The 16,448-nt window shown below is 37.7% G+C and overlaps 1 protein-coding gene across 2 annotated transcripts in view; it reads left to right on the top strand.

Moving 5' to 3' along the window:
* ABCA12 (ATP binding cassette subfamily A member 12) overlaps positions 1-16,448 on the top strand; it is a 157,086-nt gene that overhangs the window by 102,542 nt on the left and 38,096 nt on the right. The window contains exons 22-29 of one of the 2 annotated variants that reach the window (XM_081142825.1): positions 57-372; positions 3,070-3,184; positions 9,501-9,830; positions 10,889-10,958; positions 11,047-11,181; positions 12,047-12,202; positions 13,109-13,295; positions 15,423-15,641. In XM_081142825.1, coding sequence (XP_080998951.1) covers positions 57-372; positions 3,070-3,184; positions 9,501-9,830; positions 10,889-10,958; positions 11,047-11,181; positions 12,047-12,202; positions 13,109-13,295; positions 15,423-15,641 — 1,528 coding nt within the window. The remainder of the gene's footprint in view (positions 1-56; positions 373-3,069; positions 3,185-9,500; positions 9,831-10,888; positions 10,959-11,046; positions 11,182-12,046; positions 12,203-13,108; positions 13,296-15,422; positions 15,642-16,448) is intronic. The other variant, XM_081142826.1, reaches the window with a different exon arrangement.

Genomic DNA, 16,448 nt, shown 5'->3' on the forward strand with positions numbered 1-16,448 from the left:
TGAATGATGTCAACCATAAAATAACCTTTCTGCTGTTGTTGCCATTTTATTTTTAGGTGTTATTTTTAAGCTTCCTTCTAACAGAAGCCAACACAGAGGCTATGACTCTGAAGATATCTCTCTTCCTCCTGTTGTAAAATATACCATCCGCATGAGTCTTAAGACCTCCCAGACCACAAGAAACATAAGGACCAAGATTTGGGCCCCAGGGCCGCATAATTCTCCATCTCATAACCAGATCTACGGCCGGGCTTTTGTTTACTTACAGGATAATATTGAAAGAGCAATCATTGAATTGCAGACTGGAAGGAACTCCCAGGAAATAGCAGTCCAGGTCCAAGCAATTCCATACCCCTGCTACATGAAAGACAAGTAAGTCTGTGCACGTTCAGCCCTTGTCAATAATCCACCACTTTTGTGAGAACTCATTTCTGTTCATTCATTCACATGTATCAAGTGAAAGGGGTGATATTCACCAAACCTTTGTCACATGCTTGTTTCCAGGAAAGGGTCCATACTATAGGGCACAGCCCCACCGGAGCTGCTCATGATTACCAACAGGATGGGATCGATCTTACCAAATCATCCATGTTTTCTGTATCATAGTTCTTAGTTTTCCAAGGGCTTTGGCTCCAGAATTCAGAGTCTTGGACTCTAGCCTTGAGTGCACAGCTGCGTGATTTTCATGTTACCCACTCTCTGATGGTCTTCCTTTTCTCTAGTCAAATGAGGGAGTTAAACAATACAACCTTAAAATTCCTTCCAACGCTCATATTTAATTAAAAATCTGTGAGTACATGGTCAGCTGTAAAGAAAATTATGATGGAACACATCATTGATCAACTCTCTAAGATAAATATTATGCTGTCTAAAACTAGGTTATGGACCCTCAGTGGTTTCACAGAATGAACAAACAATGTAAGGATCATGCTTTTAGACAATTGAATTTGAATGTTCAAGAAACCTGCCGGTCAGATAGCGCTGAATGGCTCCTCCACACTGGCCGCATAAAAAAATAGGTTGGAGGACTGTTTTCAAGCTCATTCTTATACACAAAAGCTTGGGGCTGAATATTACTTTAAAGGAACTGTACTTGTTCAGCCCAGTTATTGCAGTTTATATACTATTCAGGTGCTTGTGGATGGCTTTTTCTCTTTCTCTGTATTAACGGGTGGCTTTCAGAGCTGTAGACGAGAAGAGGCCGTGCACCCCTCTGTGCAGCAGCGATTCGGGCACACAGGCAGGGATTTTGTCGGGGGGTTGTCAAGGCGAGCTGCTCATTGTGGAGGCCAGTCAGGACTTTGCAGCCTGACCCATGTGTGAACTGCAGTCACTTGCGGTAAAAGTAAAGACCTGTGGGTTCAATTAAATGAAAACTCTCCTCTATTTCCTGCTCACTTTTTTCCCCCTTGTAAGTGGTCGTACCTGGGGTGGTGGATACCTGGATGTTTCTTTCAAGACTAAAGTAACCGTCCTTTGTGCTCTTTATGGGAGAAAGACCATACTGACCCACGTACATATAAACTCTGTCGCATACAAAGTGCTTTCACGCATATTAGTTCATTTGTTCCTCCCAAGAACCTCATGAGTAGGAGCAGGTATTATCAGTCATATGTTCCAGATGAAAAAAAGAAACGTAACTTGTCCCAAGTTGTAGAGCTTGCACCACACTGGTCCTTAGATTACGAGACCAGCATTTTTTTCTTTGTCCTATATCAAATCTAAAAGACACAATTACTTTAAAAAAATCATTACAGGGGATTTATTATTAATGAATGAGGGCTTTTGCCTAATGCTAGAGCCAGAAACAGCATCAGGGCTGGACCTGAACCAAGATAAAATTCATTCAGCAAATGTTCTTTAAGTGCCTACCCTGTGCCAGACAGGTTCCTAGGAACCAAAAACATTGCCTATGGCCCCAACCCTAGCTCCTCCCCCACCGCAAAACCGTCCTGTCTCTGATGGTGTTACACCTCTGATGCTAAAGTGAGAATGAATGATGGTGATGTCATGTTCCATTAATACTTGTATTTTTCATGGGGAACTTGAAGGTAATTCCTTAGCCTTATAGATTAAAAAGGAAATGGCCTTGGGACCTTTCTCTAAGTAAAAGCTTCAGTGGAGTCTAATATGCAAATTAGATCAATTTAGAGTTTCTCTCATTGAAAACTATGCGTTCACTTAGCTCATAGAAAGACGGCTAAAGTAGGAAACTATGGTTCTCAAAGTATAGTCCCTGGACCAGTGGCATCATATGTCCTGGGGAACTGTTTAAAATGCAAATTCCTTACCCCACCCCAGATATAATAAATCAGGAGCTTATGGGTGGAACTCAGAAATCTGTTTCAATAAGCCCTCTGGGTGATTCTGATGAGTGTTCAACTTTGAGAAACACTGTATTGGAACTTTCAGGTATCATGGGCAGGTCACTCAAGAATACATGTGGGTCCTTATGAGGTCTTTCTGTGACCCTTTAGTTAGCAAGTTACCAGAAAAGACATTTCTAGAATGTTTATGAAAAATCTCCTGATTATTATTTTGAGGCATCCAAGTGCTTTGTCTGCATTTTAAATTGAATGCCTTGAGTTTTTATCTTATTTTGGAAATTTAGTTTAATAATCATGATGAGCTTTGAAGAGTAGATAAATACAGTAACTTGGGAGAATCCAGATCTTAGCTAGATAAATTAATTAGCATCTAATTTTAAATCTGCCTTTTAGATAAGAATTTGGTTTAGGCAGAAGGGTTTTGGACCTTCCAATTATATCTATATAATAATTTTCCTGGACAAGACATACTCACACACACTTTAAACAATGTGGCAGTTTTATCTAATAACCCAGAGCTGTTCTTTGTTCTTGCAGCATTAAAACAAGAGATCATGGGTCTACTGTTGTCAGCTTCACATAAATAAATAAAGGAGTAATATTAATGATTATTCTCAATTTCATATAAGCAGTATAATTTAAGTCTAAGAAGGAGTGTGTTCTTTACATATTGCTATCAGTAAGCATGGCATTCATTTTGGTCACTGGATTTTTCTATTTGTTTGTTTTTGTCTTTTTACAGCTTCCTAACCAGTGTCTCTTACTCTCTTCCAATTGTGCTTATGGTTGCCTGGGTTGTATTTATAGCTGCATTTGTAAAAAAGCTTGTTTATGAGAAAGACCTCCGGCTTCATGAGGTATGTTGAGACTCTCTTCTTATTATGAATAAGTCATATTTGTACAATAATTACTTACTATGATTTTCATTATACCTATACAAACTCAGAAAGCCTGAGCCATACCTTGTGAATTCGAAATATATTTTATGCACCATAAAGGTAACTGATAAGGCAGTATTTTGTTTCCCCCCAAAATTATGCAGATGTTATTTTATAAGTATTTCTGAAAAACAAAATCTGAATAATTCTGAATAAAATCTAAATATTGCCCCAAAAGTTACCTATAGGACTTAAGATCTAACAGAAGAAATTTAAATAATAATAATAATACTTTTAAAGCAAGAAGATTGTTGGCATGGTAACTAAATGAGTCCAAATAATGATATAAATATAGGTATAAATATACATTTGCCCCTTAAATAACATGGGGACTAAGGGCACTGACCCCTGTACAGTCAAAAATCTGCATGTAACTTTTAACTCCCCCAAAACTTCAGTCGTCCCTTGGTATCTACAGAGGACTGGTTCCAGGACCCCCACAGATACCAAAATCCATAGATACTCAAGTTCCTTATACAAAATGTTGTAGATCAATGCACACAATCAACCCTCCTCATCCTCAGATTCCCAACCATGGATCAAAAATACTGTTTTTGATCCAAGATTTGTTGAATCTAGGGATGTGAATCCAGTGATACAGAGGGCTGACTGTATATTTATTGATAAAAATGTGCATGTAAGTGGACCCATGAGGCTTAAACCCGTGTTGTTCAAGGGTCAACTGTAGATATAGACACAGACATAGACATATGGCTTGTTTCAGCTCTCAAGAAACAAATTCTCTTTCCAGTATAACTTGTCTCCTTCAATTACCTTCTCCTCAATCTCCCACTAACTTATGATTTATAGACTAAGAATTTCATGTTATGCTGCTGATTAGGTTAATAATATAACAATGGGAGACAGTATTTAGGACGTAAAGCATGATCTCGTCTTGAGCATGTTCTTCATCTTTATCCCCAAATCCAAAATATCTTACTTCTTTTTAGAATTTATGAAAAAGCATTGTGTGATTTTTGGATTGTATTGGAATAGTAGAAACTATTTTATCTGCTATCCTGTAATGAGTCCATTCTCACACTCGTGAAGAGAAAGCAGAAACATTTCAAAGCTAGAGCACAATAATTATTAGAAGTCCTAGCTGACAATCTGAAATAATGAGGTTAGAGTATCCTGTTTGTCTACTTGTACTTTTCAGACTTACTTTGCCTATGTTTCTAGGCAATTGATTATTTTGCCTTACAAAGTACAAAGTACTGCTTCATATTTGTGTTAGTTCAGCATCAGGCTTCCAAGGTTGTCCTATAGTTTGAACCTGTACTTCTTACCTTTGGTGTTTAAGTTCTGGCTGATCCTCACAGCTGTATTTTTAAATTTCAGTTACAAGCTGGTAAACATCTCATCAACTAGTTTGAGTCCTGTTTTATGCAGGACTGAGTACAATGGTCTTTTAGTCCCTTGGACCATAATTTTGGTTGCAAGCTCCTACCTTATATTCTTCTTTCAAGTTCCTGGTACACAGAAGTGAATCTTCACAGATTAATGGAAAACTTTGGAGTAGAAAACTGTGATAAAAACTAAGTTATTTTCTACCTCAAAATAAATGTCTACCTTAAAAATATTATTTGTGGTAGAAATACACAGTAGATATGTGTGTGTGTATATATATATATGATATATATGATATATATACATATATACATATAACATATACAGATCATATTATTTTATGTTTAAAGATGACACTTTCTAAGTACATCTATATATGTCACACACAAAAAAAATGAAAGCATAACAAAAAGCCCTCTCTCACTTTAAGACATAAAAGATATTTTTAACAATGACCCTGTTTCTGTTTGGTAGCTCTGTGTCTTCATTTTTCAGGTATCTATTTTCACAATTTAACCACCTGATCTTGGGAGTCAGAGTCACATAATGAAAGATCAATGAACTTGGAATTAGAGAATCAGGCTTTGAGTCTTCCAGTTCATATTTGCTTGGGCCCAATCCCTTAAACTTTCTTAGTGTTATCATCAAGACTTCATTCAGTGCTATATTTCCAGAATGTTGCTCTGTCACTGCCAGAAAATAGGAAGCATTCAATTATCCATATTTTATCAGTTCTGGGGTAATGATTTTTTTCCTTCACATTTTAAAGCCTCTGAAATTGGGATGCATTTGGTAGGGTGATATAATTAATTTGGCAGCGATTTTTTTTCTTGGTTGCATGTAAAATAATGGCACATCTTAAGATCAGTGGTGTCCTGAATTCAAAGGGATATGGTCTATTTGTGAGACAAATGGAAGCAGGTGAGGAGTGAGTGGAATATTCCCAGTGCATCCTGCCCAGCCTCCCTCCAGTAGCCACAGTTCTAAACTAAACGCCTCCCTTTTTAAGATAAAGAAGCTCAACCCAGAAAGTGAAAGGTGGCTTGCTGAAAACTATGGAGCTAGTTAATAGTAGATCTGGCTAGAGCTCAAGTGTCTTGACTTCCAATCAAATCTTTTCCACATCATAGCTACCTTCCCTCTCACAATCTTATTTTAGTAGCATTGACTCTTAAAGGCTTTTGAAGATGATGATAATCTCTTAGGTTACTAGAGATTCAGAGTCACTTTTTAATGCTGGCGTTTTTATATTTAGTTAAGGTCTAAACCTACCTACTCTCTACTTCCTTCTCATTCCAAGTTAAATCAAAAAAATTAAAAACAAAACAAAACCTTTTTCTTCTGTAATTGTTCTAAATCTGGGCAAGAAAAATAAATTAGTTGTTATTTCAATGAAACCGTTAATCTTCGACCTCATGATATGACTCCAGTGAATTCCTTTAACTTGCTAATGATATTAGCACAAATATTAATGACAAATAAATTCATTGATAAAATGAAGGCTGTAGTTTTTATAAAAATATATTTCAAAATGTCTTTCAACTGTGTTTTGTTCTGCATCCCTTGCTTTTAAAAATCAAAATATTAAAGCTATATAAAAGCTGTTTTTATAACACATGGAAGAGTCCTTTTCACACATTATATATATGTGTGTGTATTATATATATGGTTTTCTTAATTTATGGGTTAGTTTTATCTATTTTTATCTAATATAAGTCACTTATGGGAATTTTCGTGTTTATATTCCACTGGAATTGCTCTTTCTCAGTTTAGACAGGAAAACTAAAATGCTTATTGGTTGCAGAGATGTTACCAAGAAATATGCAAGGATTTTTAGTCCTTTGGTGCTTCACTTTAGACAACCTTTAATGCTTTTTTGACATACACCATCCATCCCACTAGTGGAAATTTGGAACATCTCAATGATCACAACATCCTGTACATCTTACTAAAAAATAATAATATAACTATCTATTATTAAGAGAATTTTCAAAATTGAGGTAGACAATATTATCTTTACAAATTGGTGCTTGACATTCTTATTGAAGTGAATGAACAAATTGCTGTCAAGTAAATATATGAATATTTATGATTTCTTCTCCTGATAACACTACTGCCAATCCCTGTGTATAAGCTTCTCTTGAATGTGGCAACACATTTAAGCGAAATCTTACAGAATCTCTTTCTTCTCATTAATTTCTGCTGTAAACTGGGGCAGACTTTGGCCACCATCCAGAGGGTTTTCCTTCAGCAGCAGGTTATCAGCTATTGACAGATTGCCCAGGCTGGTTGGGAGGCTTGAGGCACGTGACTCTGCTTATAAAGCTGGCACCTGACATCTGTCACTTTGAGGAGGAACTAATGACATCCAAAATGCATAGCCAACCATTCTCTGTGGGCCATCTTCTGCCAGCAAGTTTGGTCTTGTTTATTATAACAAAGATGGCAGTGAATTCGGATAATTTATGGATCACTTACGTGCTCTCATTGCTCTGACTCTATGAATAGCAGCTATTCTCCTCATAGCATAAAATCCTGAAGTTCAACACTGACATTTCATGCTAGAATGTTAAGTAGTGAGTATTTTTGAAAGCACCTCACTCGATTTTTTTCAATCAAAGGCAATAATCAATCCCAACTTTTACCATTTCTTGAGAATAGGAATCTGATCTTGAGTCTCAAAAATTTCAAAAGCATAATGATAAATACCTTTTGTCCTGGTCTTTGGGTTTGCCAAATTATGTTTTAAAAAGGCTATATGAATGAGGAATTTTCTAGATATATAAATGTGTCATACTGCAGCTATCAATTATCAGGGAAAGAAAACGCATTTATATTTATGGAGTCAGCTTTCCTTCATGTCCTTGATAGTGTCCTGGATATTTTATATCCACTTTGTGAAATATATTGACATTGTCTCCTACTGATATACATTGGGGGATAAATGTTTTTTGTAGGTCATGTAAAATTTGGTGGTGAATATCAGCTTTGAAGTAGCTCCATGGGTTCCATAACTCCTCATTTAATTATATTCAAATAGGCAGAAACTCAGTAAAAAACAAACAAACAAAAAACCCCTTAAAATACAAATAGCAAAAAAGGCAAATAAAGAGCTAACATTTCATGATCATACTTGAATGCGTGAGTATCTCTGAAATGTAGTCATGAAACATGACACAGTAATTTTCTCAAAGGGGTTGGAATGCAGGAAAATAATTTTTAAAATAAGACCTATGACGTCTTTTTTTACATTAAAATGTAATTTTGTTTTCTATGATGGATAAGTAGCAATTGGAGGGAACTTCCATAGTGAATCTTCACTCTATGCTGATTTTTTTCACTCTGACCCACACTTCCATTTCAATGGAAACATAGCCTGAGTCTTTACAACAAAGGGTGGCAGGGCCTGGGACGACAGAAGCAGTGGGGAGGAAAGAGGGTGAAGAAAGGGCAAAGTTAAGAGGAAAAGTCAGAGGGTTTTTCTCAGTGGTGATTAGCTTAAGGCCCACAGCTTCAACTGTTGGTAGTCTGGTAGCTGTTTCTATGGTAACAACTAGAGCAGAAGAGTTATCAAAATGTGATAGGTTGCAAAGACAGAAAGTAAAATTCACTCTCTTGCTTGAACACATTTCCTGGTTTTTTTCCTAGACAAGTTAAGAAGGTGGGGATTGTAAAGTTAGTGGAGTGTTTCTTTTGAGTTCTTTTTATGAAATGTTAGATTCCGAAGTTTAATATTAATTATGAATTGTTAAAACTAGAAACCAGGATATTCAGGTTCCCCCAAATACCACATCACCTAATTCAAGACAACCAAAGTCCAGGGTACTTTATATCTTTCACAATCCTTTTGAGTTGATTCACAAATACATCATGCTAGTCTGGTTTTCTACGTTGGTGAAATGCCTTGGCCTCTATGAGTATCACTGAGTTATTAAAGAATATCAATTGTGCTCAGCCTGTGTGCCTCAGTGGTTGAGCACTGACCCATGAACCAAGAGGTAACAGGTTCGATTCCTGGTCAGGGCACATGCCGGGTTGCAGGCTCAGTCCCCAGTAGGGGACGTGCAGGAACATCTCAGTGATGTTTCTCTCTCATCGGTGTTTCTATCTATCCCTCTCCCTTCCTCTCTCTCTAAAAATCAATAAAAATATATAAAAAATAAAATAATACCAATTGTGAAAAAGATATAAATTACCTAAGATACTGAGTTGATTTTGAGTGTGTGAATGTCATTTTGGAAAACCAAAATGATAAGCCTGACCTAGACAGCCAGTGATTTGAAAGATGGGGAAGGTGCAGCAAAAGATAAAAAGTCTCCCTTCAAAGTTTTTCCATGTTTTAAATTCTTAGGAATCAGGTCTGTTTTATATCTTCTAGGAACATGAATACTGATTGTTTAGTAAAAAAAAAATAATAAAAAAATTTAGTTTTATCATATCAGTCTCAACATTGAATTTGATATAAATATGGTTTTTCACCAGCTGAAAATGCTCATGAATGCACAAATGTCATTTTCATGTTGTAAAATTCTTCAGGGGATACCATAAATTTTGATGGTCTACTCTAAACTAATTTAATCTGGAGATGCCAGATACCAGTTATAAAATGGAATTGTAAAAAAAAGAAATTTCACCATCCAAATCATTTATCATTTCATCATTTTGAGGCACTCAAGGAACATACAGTGTAAGACGGGCTGGAATAAATGGTCATTAATTTCCCATAGCAAGCATGGACACATACTTGGCTTGTGAAAATCATTGAGATGCCTGCCTAGTTCATATATGTGACGTGTCTCATGGGCATTTTTGCATGGTACAGAAAGATTATTGTTTGATAATATATCCGCTTAAGCAGCAGCTAACACTTCTTTCCTTTTTACAGTACATGAAGATGATGGGTGTGAACTCTTGCAGTCATTTTTTTGCCTGGGTGATAGAAAGTGTTGGATTTTTATTGGTTACTATCATCATCCTCATCGTTATCCTCAAGTTTGGCAATATTCTTCCTAAGACAAACGGGTTCATTTTGTTCCTGTATTTCTCGGACTACAGCTTCTCGGTTATTGGCATGAGCTATCTCATCAGTGTCTTCTTTAACAACACCAACATTGCAGCTCTGATTGGCAGCCTCATCTACATCATTGCCTTTTTCCCATTTATTGTTCTGGTTACAGTTGACGATGAGTTGAGCTATGTAGTAAAAGTCTTCATGGTGAGTCAGCGGTCACACGGAATGAATGGCCAGTGTGTGAGAAAAATCGACACGTTTTGCTTGTTTGTCTTTAGATTCTCAAAGTGAACGAACACTTATTTAAATTTAAAAGTTCAGTGATTGCAAAATAAGCTTGACTGTCCTAATGATGGTTTTTCCTACACATCATTGTATACTGTACAAGCACAAGACTATGAAAAGGAAACTTTCCGTAGTTTCTAAAACCATAAATTGTTGCTGTTAAGAAATTGTTCCTGAAGAAAGAACAGGTAGAATGTAATATGTCCCATTTTAAAGATCATCAAGATTTCAAAGCCTCTATGACTGGAATTATTCACGTGTATGAATGATTTTGATGGTTTTCATGACATAAAATATAACTTACAGGCATAAAAGCAAATGCACTGACAGCATATAATCAATTTTGAATTCTTTTCTGCCTTTTAATTCAAAAGTACTAAATTAATTTAAGAATTTTAGTGAAAGTGTTAAGACTGTGAAATTTAGAAAGCAGAAGTAAACCTCTTTATTGACTAAGAATCATATTAAAACTTTGCTTTCCATAAAAAAATAGAAAGTGATAAATAACTTACATCTAACTTCGACTACTTTGAGTTTAAACAAATTTTAAATTTGGTGCAATAATAAGTATCCAATCAATTGATATTGTAGCATATTTTCTCATAATGCTTCTAATACTTGAAATCTACTTATGAAGTAAAAACATCTTTTGGCTCCTAACATTTCATTTGATTTTGGTCTTAACATTGCATTACCTTGTACTTACTTATTTTATAAATTTCTGAGCAACATTTAATGAGTTTAGATATATATTTTGGGTTTCTGACAAATCTTTTCCAAGTTATAATTTCTGTGCTTTTGTTTTCTGCTATTCTCTCTTCTCTTCTTTCAGAGTTGTGGCACGCTTGGTAAGGGACCCCTGTATTTTTAAATACAAATTTATTTACATATGTCCAAAGTTTTAAGTGTGTTAAGATCCCTCTGGGTGAAATGTATGAATCTGCATGAACTGTCATTTCTTTTTGTTCTCTTCACAGAGCTTTCTGTCACCAACGGCATTCAGCTATGCTAGTCAATACATCGCACGATATGAGGAACAGGGCATTGGTAGGCTCGCTTTCTTTAAAAGTGGATTTTATCTTTCACAACTGTAATACATCTCACACAAGAATAAATATATGTGTTCACTTTGCAGGTCTTCAGTGGGAAAATATGTACAGTTCCCCCGTTCAGGATGACACCACCTCCTTTGGCTGGCTGTGCTGTCTAATTCTCGCTGACTCTTTCATTTATTTCCTTATTGCTTGGTATGTCAGGAATGTTTTCCCAGGTACGAACATACTTCCTACAGATGCCTGCTTCTTATGGTTGTCACCATTATAAATCGGCTAATATATATTTTCTAATATTCGATTTACCATATGTAATCTCCAAAAATAAATACATAAATTCCAAAATTAATCAGAAATTTTTAGGATAAGAGTTCCTTCTCTGATGTTTCTTTAATGGATGGAGTGAATTAAGGAGCATAGAATCCAGTCATTCCAAATGGGAGTATAAGGCAAAAACCATGTCTCTTAATTCTAAGGAGAATTTACCAGGTTCTAATGGAAAATGACTATTTGGGTTTCCCCCTTCAAGCTCTCAAGTGGTCATCATTTCTAACATACTTAGGAGTTTTTCCATTAAGCCTTATTTATATTTGTACATTTTTTTCTGATGCTGTGAATGAATAAAAGAGCATTATTCTATTTATATAAAATTTTTATAAAAGGAAAACATGTAGATATAGAAATAAGATCAGTGATTGCCTGGGACTTGGGTTGGAGCAGGGATTATCTGCAAATGGGCATGAGAGAACTTTCTGAAGTTATAGAAATGCCCTAATATATGGATTGGGTGATGGTTGTACAACTCTATAAATTTCCTGAAAGTCCTCTGACTCTATATGTACAATGAGTACATTTTATGGTATATAATATGCCCCAATGAAACTGTTCCAAAGGAAAAGAACAGAAGAAAAGCTATCTTTCAACTTTACTTTGAAAACTGAGACCACTCTTCAATTTTATATAGTATTTTTAAAAAAATGAAACTACTTCCTGAACGCTATATAGTAATCTGCTGTTTAGCTTCTGATGATTAATGTTAGCAATCAATTAATCGTTATTTTCCCTAATACATTTTTATTACAGGTACATATGGCATGGCAGCCCCATGGTATTTCCCAATCCTTCCTTCCTATTGGAAGGAGCGATTTGGATGTGCAGAGGCAAAGCATGAGAAAAGCAATGGCCTTATGTTTACTAACATCATGATGCAGAACACCAACCCATCTGCCAGTAAGACAAGTAGGTCAACAACATGCATTATTATGGGAGAAGTGATGTACAATTTACATGACTAGTGATTTTAATTATGTTTCTTTAATGGCAAAATTGTTCTTTTCATCATAGATGAATATATCCACACATATGTGTTTGGATTCTTATGGAGATTAAATTGTGGCCTTTTCTGGGCTCATTAGCTCAGTTGGTTAGCATATGGCACTAATTAGTCCAAGATTGCAGATCCCTTTGTAGTCCAGTTAGATTCACACAGAGAAAAATTTTGTTCCTTAGCCACAGTCTGCACCCCAAACTCCAGCCATCTGTCACTAGTCATAAGGAGTAACCAAGGAACAAATATGGATAGTATTAGCATTACCCATCGCCAACATTGGGCAAGCCTTTTAAAGCTCATGTCTTGCTGACATTGGGTGAGTAGTGTTATCTTTGTAAAGTAAGGATGACCCATATAAGTGGTCCTTTTGTGATGCTTGAAGGAGATGTAGAGAGTAATTAATGAACTGGTTTCTATAAACCACAGATCTGAGCTAACAAGCCAGCCTTGTCACTGTAAAATCACAACCTGTAGACATTTCTTTCATAAGTTGGTATCATCTATCCAATCAGAGAAGCAAACCTTAGACTTGTTTTTTGAATATTTGAGATCTGTTGACTAAAGCAGACTTCAATATAGTGATACTGTTTTCGGGTCCATATTTTCTGACAGAGAAGGACTGTATAAATCTTAGAAAATGTGGTTCCACACTTTTATTCATTCTTTAACCAAGTGAGGAGGCTAAATGCTATAATAGATCATTTGTTTCCAGAATTATTTTTTATATAGGGGGTTGTAATTTTAATTAAGAAAGAGCCTAACTTTGTGTTTTCTTTCTTGGTGAGCTTATAACTCTTCTCTTAATGTCTTTCCAGGTCCTGAATACATGTTTCCTTCCAACATTGAGCCTGAACCTAAAGATCTTACAGTTGGGGTTGCCCTGCATGGAGTCACAAAGATCTATGGCTCAAAAATTGCTGTTGATAACCTCAACCTGAACTTTTATGAAGGGCATATTACCTCATTGCTGGGGCCCAATGGAGCTGGGAAAACTACTACCATGTAGGTTACTTTTAACATTGTTACAGAAGCATATTATTTAAGATTTTCTCACCTCTTTCATAAAAAGTAAAGCCACTACATCTCCCAGATGGATTAAGATGGCTCAACTTGTATACTGAAGGATGGAATCTAAATCAGACACCTTAAACTGTGAGCGCAAAGGCCAGATCAGGCCCACCAAGCAGGTTTATTTGTTCTACCTGGTGTTCTACCCAGCACTTCTTAAAATTTTTAATTTGGTGCCAATATTTAAAAATAGGAGATTTTTCTAATAAAAAAACTCACAAATATTCTTGGCATCTCTTAGATATAAGGAAGTTTGAGCAACACTGAGTCCCCAGTCTTGGGCTGGGACAATTGTTTGGGGCATATTAGTGACTTTTCTCTTAAAGGAGGCATCTGCTTTCTGGTTTATCTCTGGTTCCTACCAATCCATGCTATCTCCTGTGCCCAGTCTGTTTCACTTACTTGCATTTCTATCCTGGTTCACGTATGAGCTTGAGTTTACATGCCCTGGTATAAGCACACTCAGTCCAGCTGCTCCTTCCCGGGGAGGCCTCGCCATGATTCACAAGGAAAGGAAAGAATCACTAGCTCTCAGAGAAGACACAAAAGGACAGGAGTGGCACATGGGCTGTTCTTTCTCACTCTTTATATAACTAGCATTTCCCTGTGTCTGAATGGAGAAGAGATTCAAATGTTTTAAAAGTGACGTTGCTGTGATTTATTTTTGTTTTGTTTTGTTTGCTACTCTGCTCCCCTGCTCCGCATTGCTTAGCTGGGAGTCAGCTCTAAGATGCTGTTGGGGCTCTAGCCCTTATTTGAGAAAAAGTGTCAGTGCTGGGTATCCTATTTAGTATCATCATGAGTAAATTCAGTGGCTGCCAAAGCGTATTCAAATGAATTCATTTTGTAAATAAAAGGGGACAAAGGAAGGTCATGAGATGAGTGAACATGCAGCCGTGTTATATGATCTGTTTAAGTTCAGAGCCGACTTTCTAGTGTGATCAGAATGCTTAAAAGGCAGGATTTCCAACAGGCACTAAGAAGCCAATGAAGAAAGGAGGTAGAGAGAGCTTTTGAAGAGGCTGTCATGTTAGCTAAGAAAGCCAGCATCTTATTCTTCTGAACATGAACCTTTAATATAAAGAACAAAATATGTCATATGTATTTTAACGTGTTTGTGTGGGAAGGATTGCTTATTGATCCCCATTTAATCCATGGTAGTCACTCAAGTTCTTAGCTTTAGTTAGGTATGGAGACAGAGTGGTGAGAAAACAGATCCTTTCCCTGACCTTGTAGAGCTTACATTTTAGTGAAGAACATGCATATTAAATAATTGCCCTGTTTACTAACCATCTAAAAGATGACAAGGAGTTATCTAGGTGAGAATATCCTAGTCCCAGAGTGGAGAAAGGGACTGGAGATGACCAAAGAGCATGCAAGTAGTGGAGTTAGAAGCCTACAGCAGCAGAAAGCAAACAGGGATGGTGGCTTGCACTGTGGTGGCGGCTGGAGAAATGGAAAGATGCGGGTGGAGTTATGAGACTAAGACAGGAGGAGGGGGCAAAGACCCTGGGCCGAGGCCTGTGCACCTGCGGTACGCAGCCACTACGTGGTGAAAGATGCACCATCGATGAGGGCAGGGGTCCAAGACCCTTAGTTCGGTGTTAGACAAGTTGAGTTAGAGGACCCTGGAAGGTATCTCCTGGAGAAGCAGCACTGCCTGTTGGATGTATAAGGCGAGCCTGGAACCGAGCGATGAGATCTGGGCTAGAGATCTAAATCTGAGACTAACGACCTCTAGGTCCTATCTGATGACGAGGAAGTGCTCTAGTTTGCTGAGGGAGAGAGGCAATTAAAAAGTCCAACCGTTTCTGTCATTATTACCACCCCCCCAACACTGTCATCATCAGCATCATGTAGTGTTTATGTAGCACTCTCAATTATTGAAAGTTTAAAAGTAATTTAATACCATTTTTTTTCATAGTTTGACCTTACCTAAGGAGATAGGCTCTTAATATTCTTTTCTTTCTTTTTTTTTGGCTAACAACTGAGATGTATGTATTTCTAAAATCTAACATCAGTACTTGGCTTACAGCTCCTTTATCTTTGCTTTGTTTCTAGCTCCATGCTGACTGGGCTGTTTGGGACCTCAGCAGGTACCATCTTTGTTTACGGAAAGGATATCAAGCGGGACCTGCACGGCGTGCGGAAGAGCATGGGCGTCTGCATGCAGCACGACGTCCTGTTCAGTTACCTCACCACCAAGGAGCACCTCCTCTTGTACGGCTCCATCAAGGTCCCCCACTGGACTAAAAAGCAGCTGCACGAGGAAGTGAAACGGTCAGTCGGGGCAGGAGCGAGGCCGGGTGGCGTGGCTCCCCTCAAAGGGCAGTCGGGCTGCCCGGTGGGTGGCTCGGCGGCTGAGCATCGACCTAGGATCCAGGGGACAGCGGGTTGATGCCCAGGCAGGGCCCCTGCGGGGCTGCGGGCTCCGTCCCCAGTGGGCAGCACGCAGGAGGCAGCCGATCGGTGACTCTCATCATTGGTGTTTCTCTCTCTCTCTCTCTCTCTCCCTTCCTCTCCCTGAAACCAATAAAGACATATTTTGAAAAAAAGAAAAAAAGAGAAGTCAGGCTGTGGTAACAATACCAATAGGAAACATTTTCTTATAAACCAATTGATTTTTAGTGTTTTTACAATTCTTGTATATGACATTAAGCGTCATGCACCGGAATTGTTTAAATCTCTTTGAGTCTGGCTCCCGTGTTGCCCCAAATCCTCTGTTCCTGATCTCCATGGCTACTAGACTGGCCCAAGCCTCCTAACCGGACCCCCAGCCTCTACTCTCCCTTACATAGTCTCTTCTTCAAAGAGCAGCCAGGGTGACCTTTGTAAGCTGCAGGTCAGAGCGTGCCCTTCCTGAGATCAAACCCTCTAATGGTGTCTCCCCACACGCAGTGTGAAACTCAGTAGTGTCTTCTCCAAGCCTATGAGGCCCTACCTGACCTGCCCCCAAGCTCACGACCTATTCATGTCTTTCTATTCTCCCCACATTCACTCTGCTCTAGGCACACTGGCCCAGTTGCATACTTGCTGTTTCCTCTACTTAGAGGAGCTTTTCCCAAATAGCTATTTGACTCCCTCCTC

This window comes from Miniopterus schreibersii, assembly GCF_964146895.1.
Source record: "Miniopterus schreibersii genome assembly, chromosome: 7".
Lineage (NCBI taxonomy): Eukaryota > Metazoa > Chordata > Mammalia > Chiroptera > Miniopteridae > Miniopterus > Miniopterus schreibersii.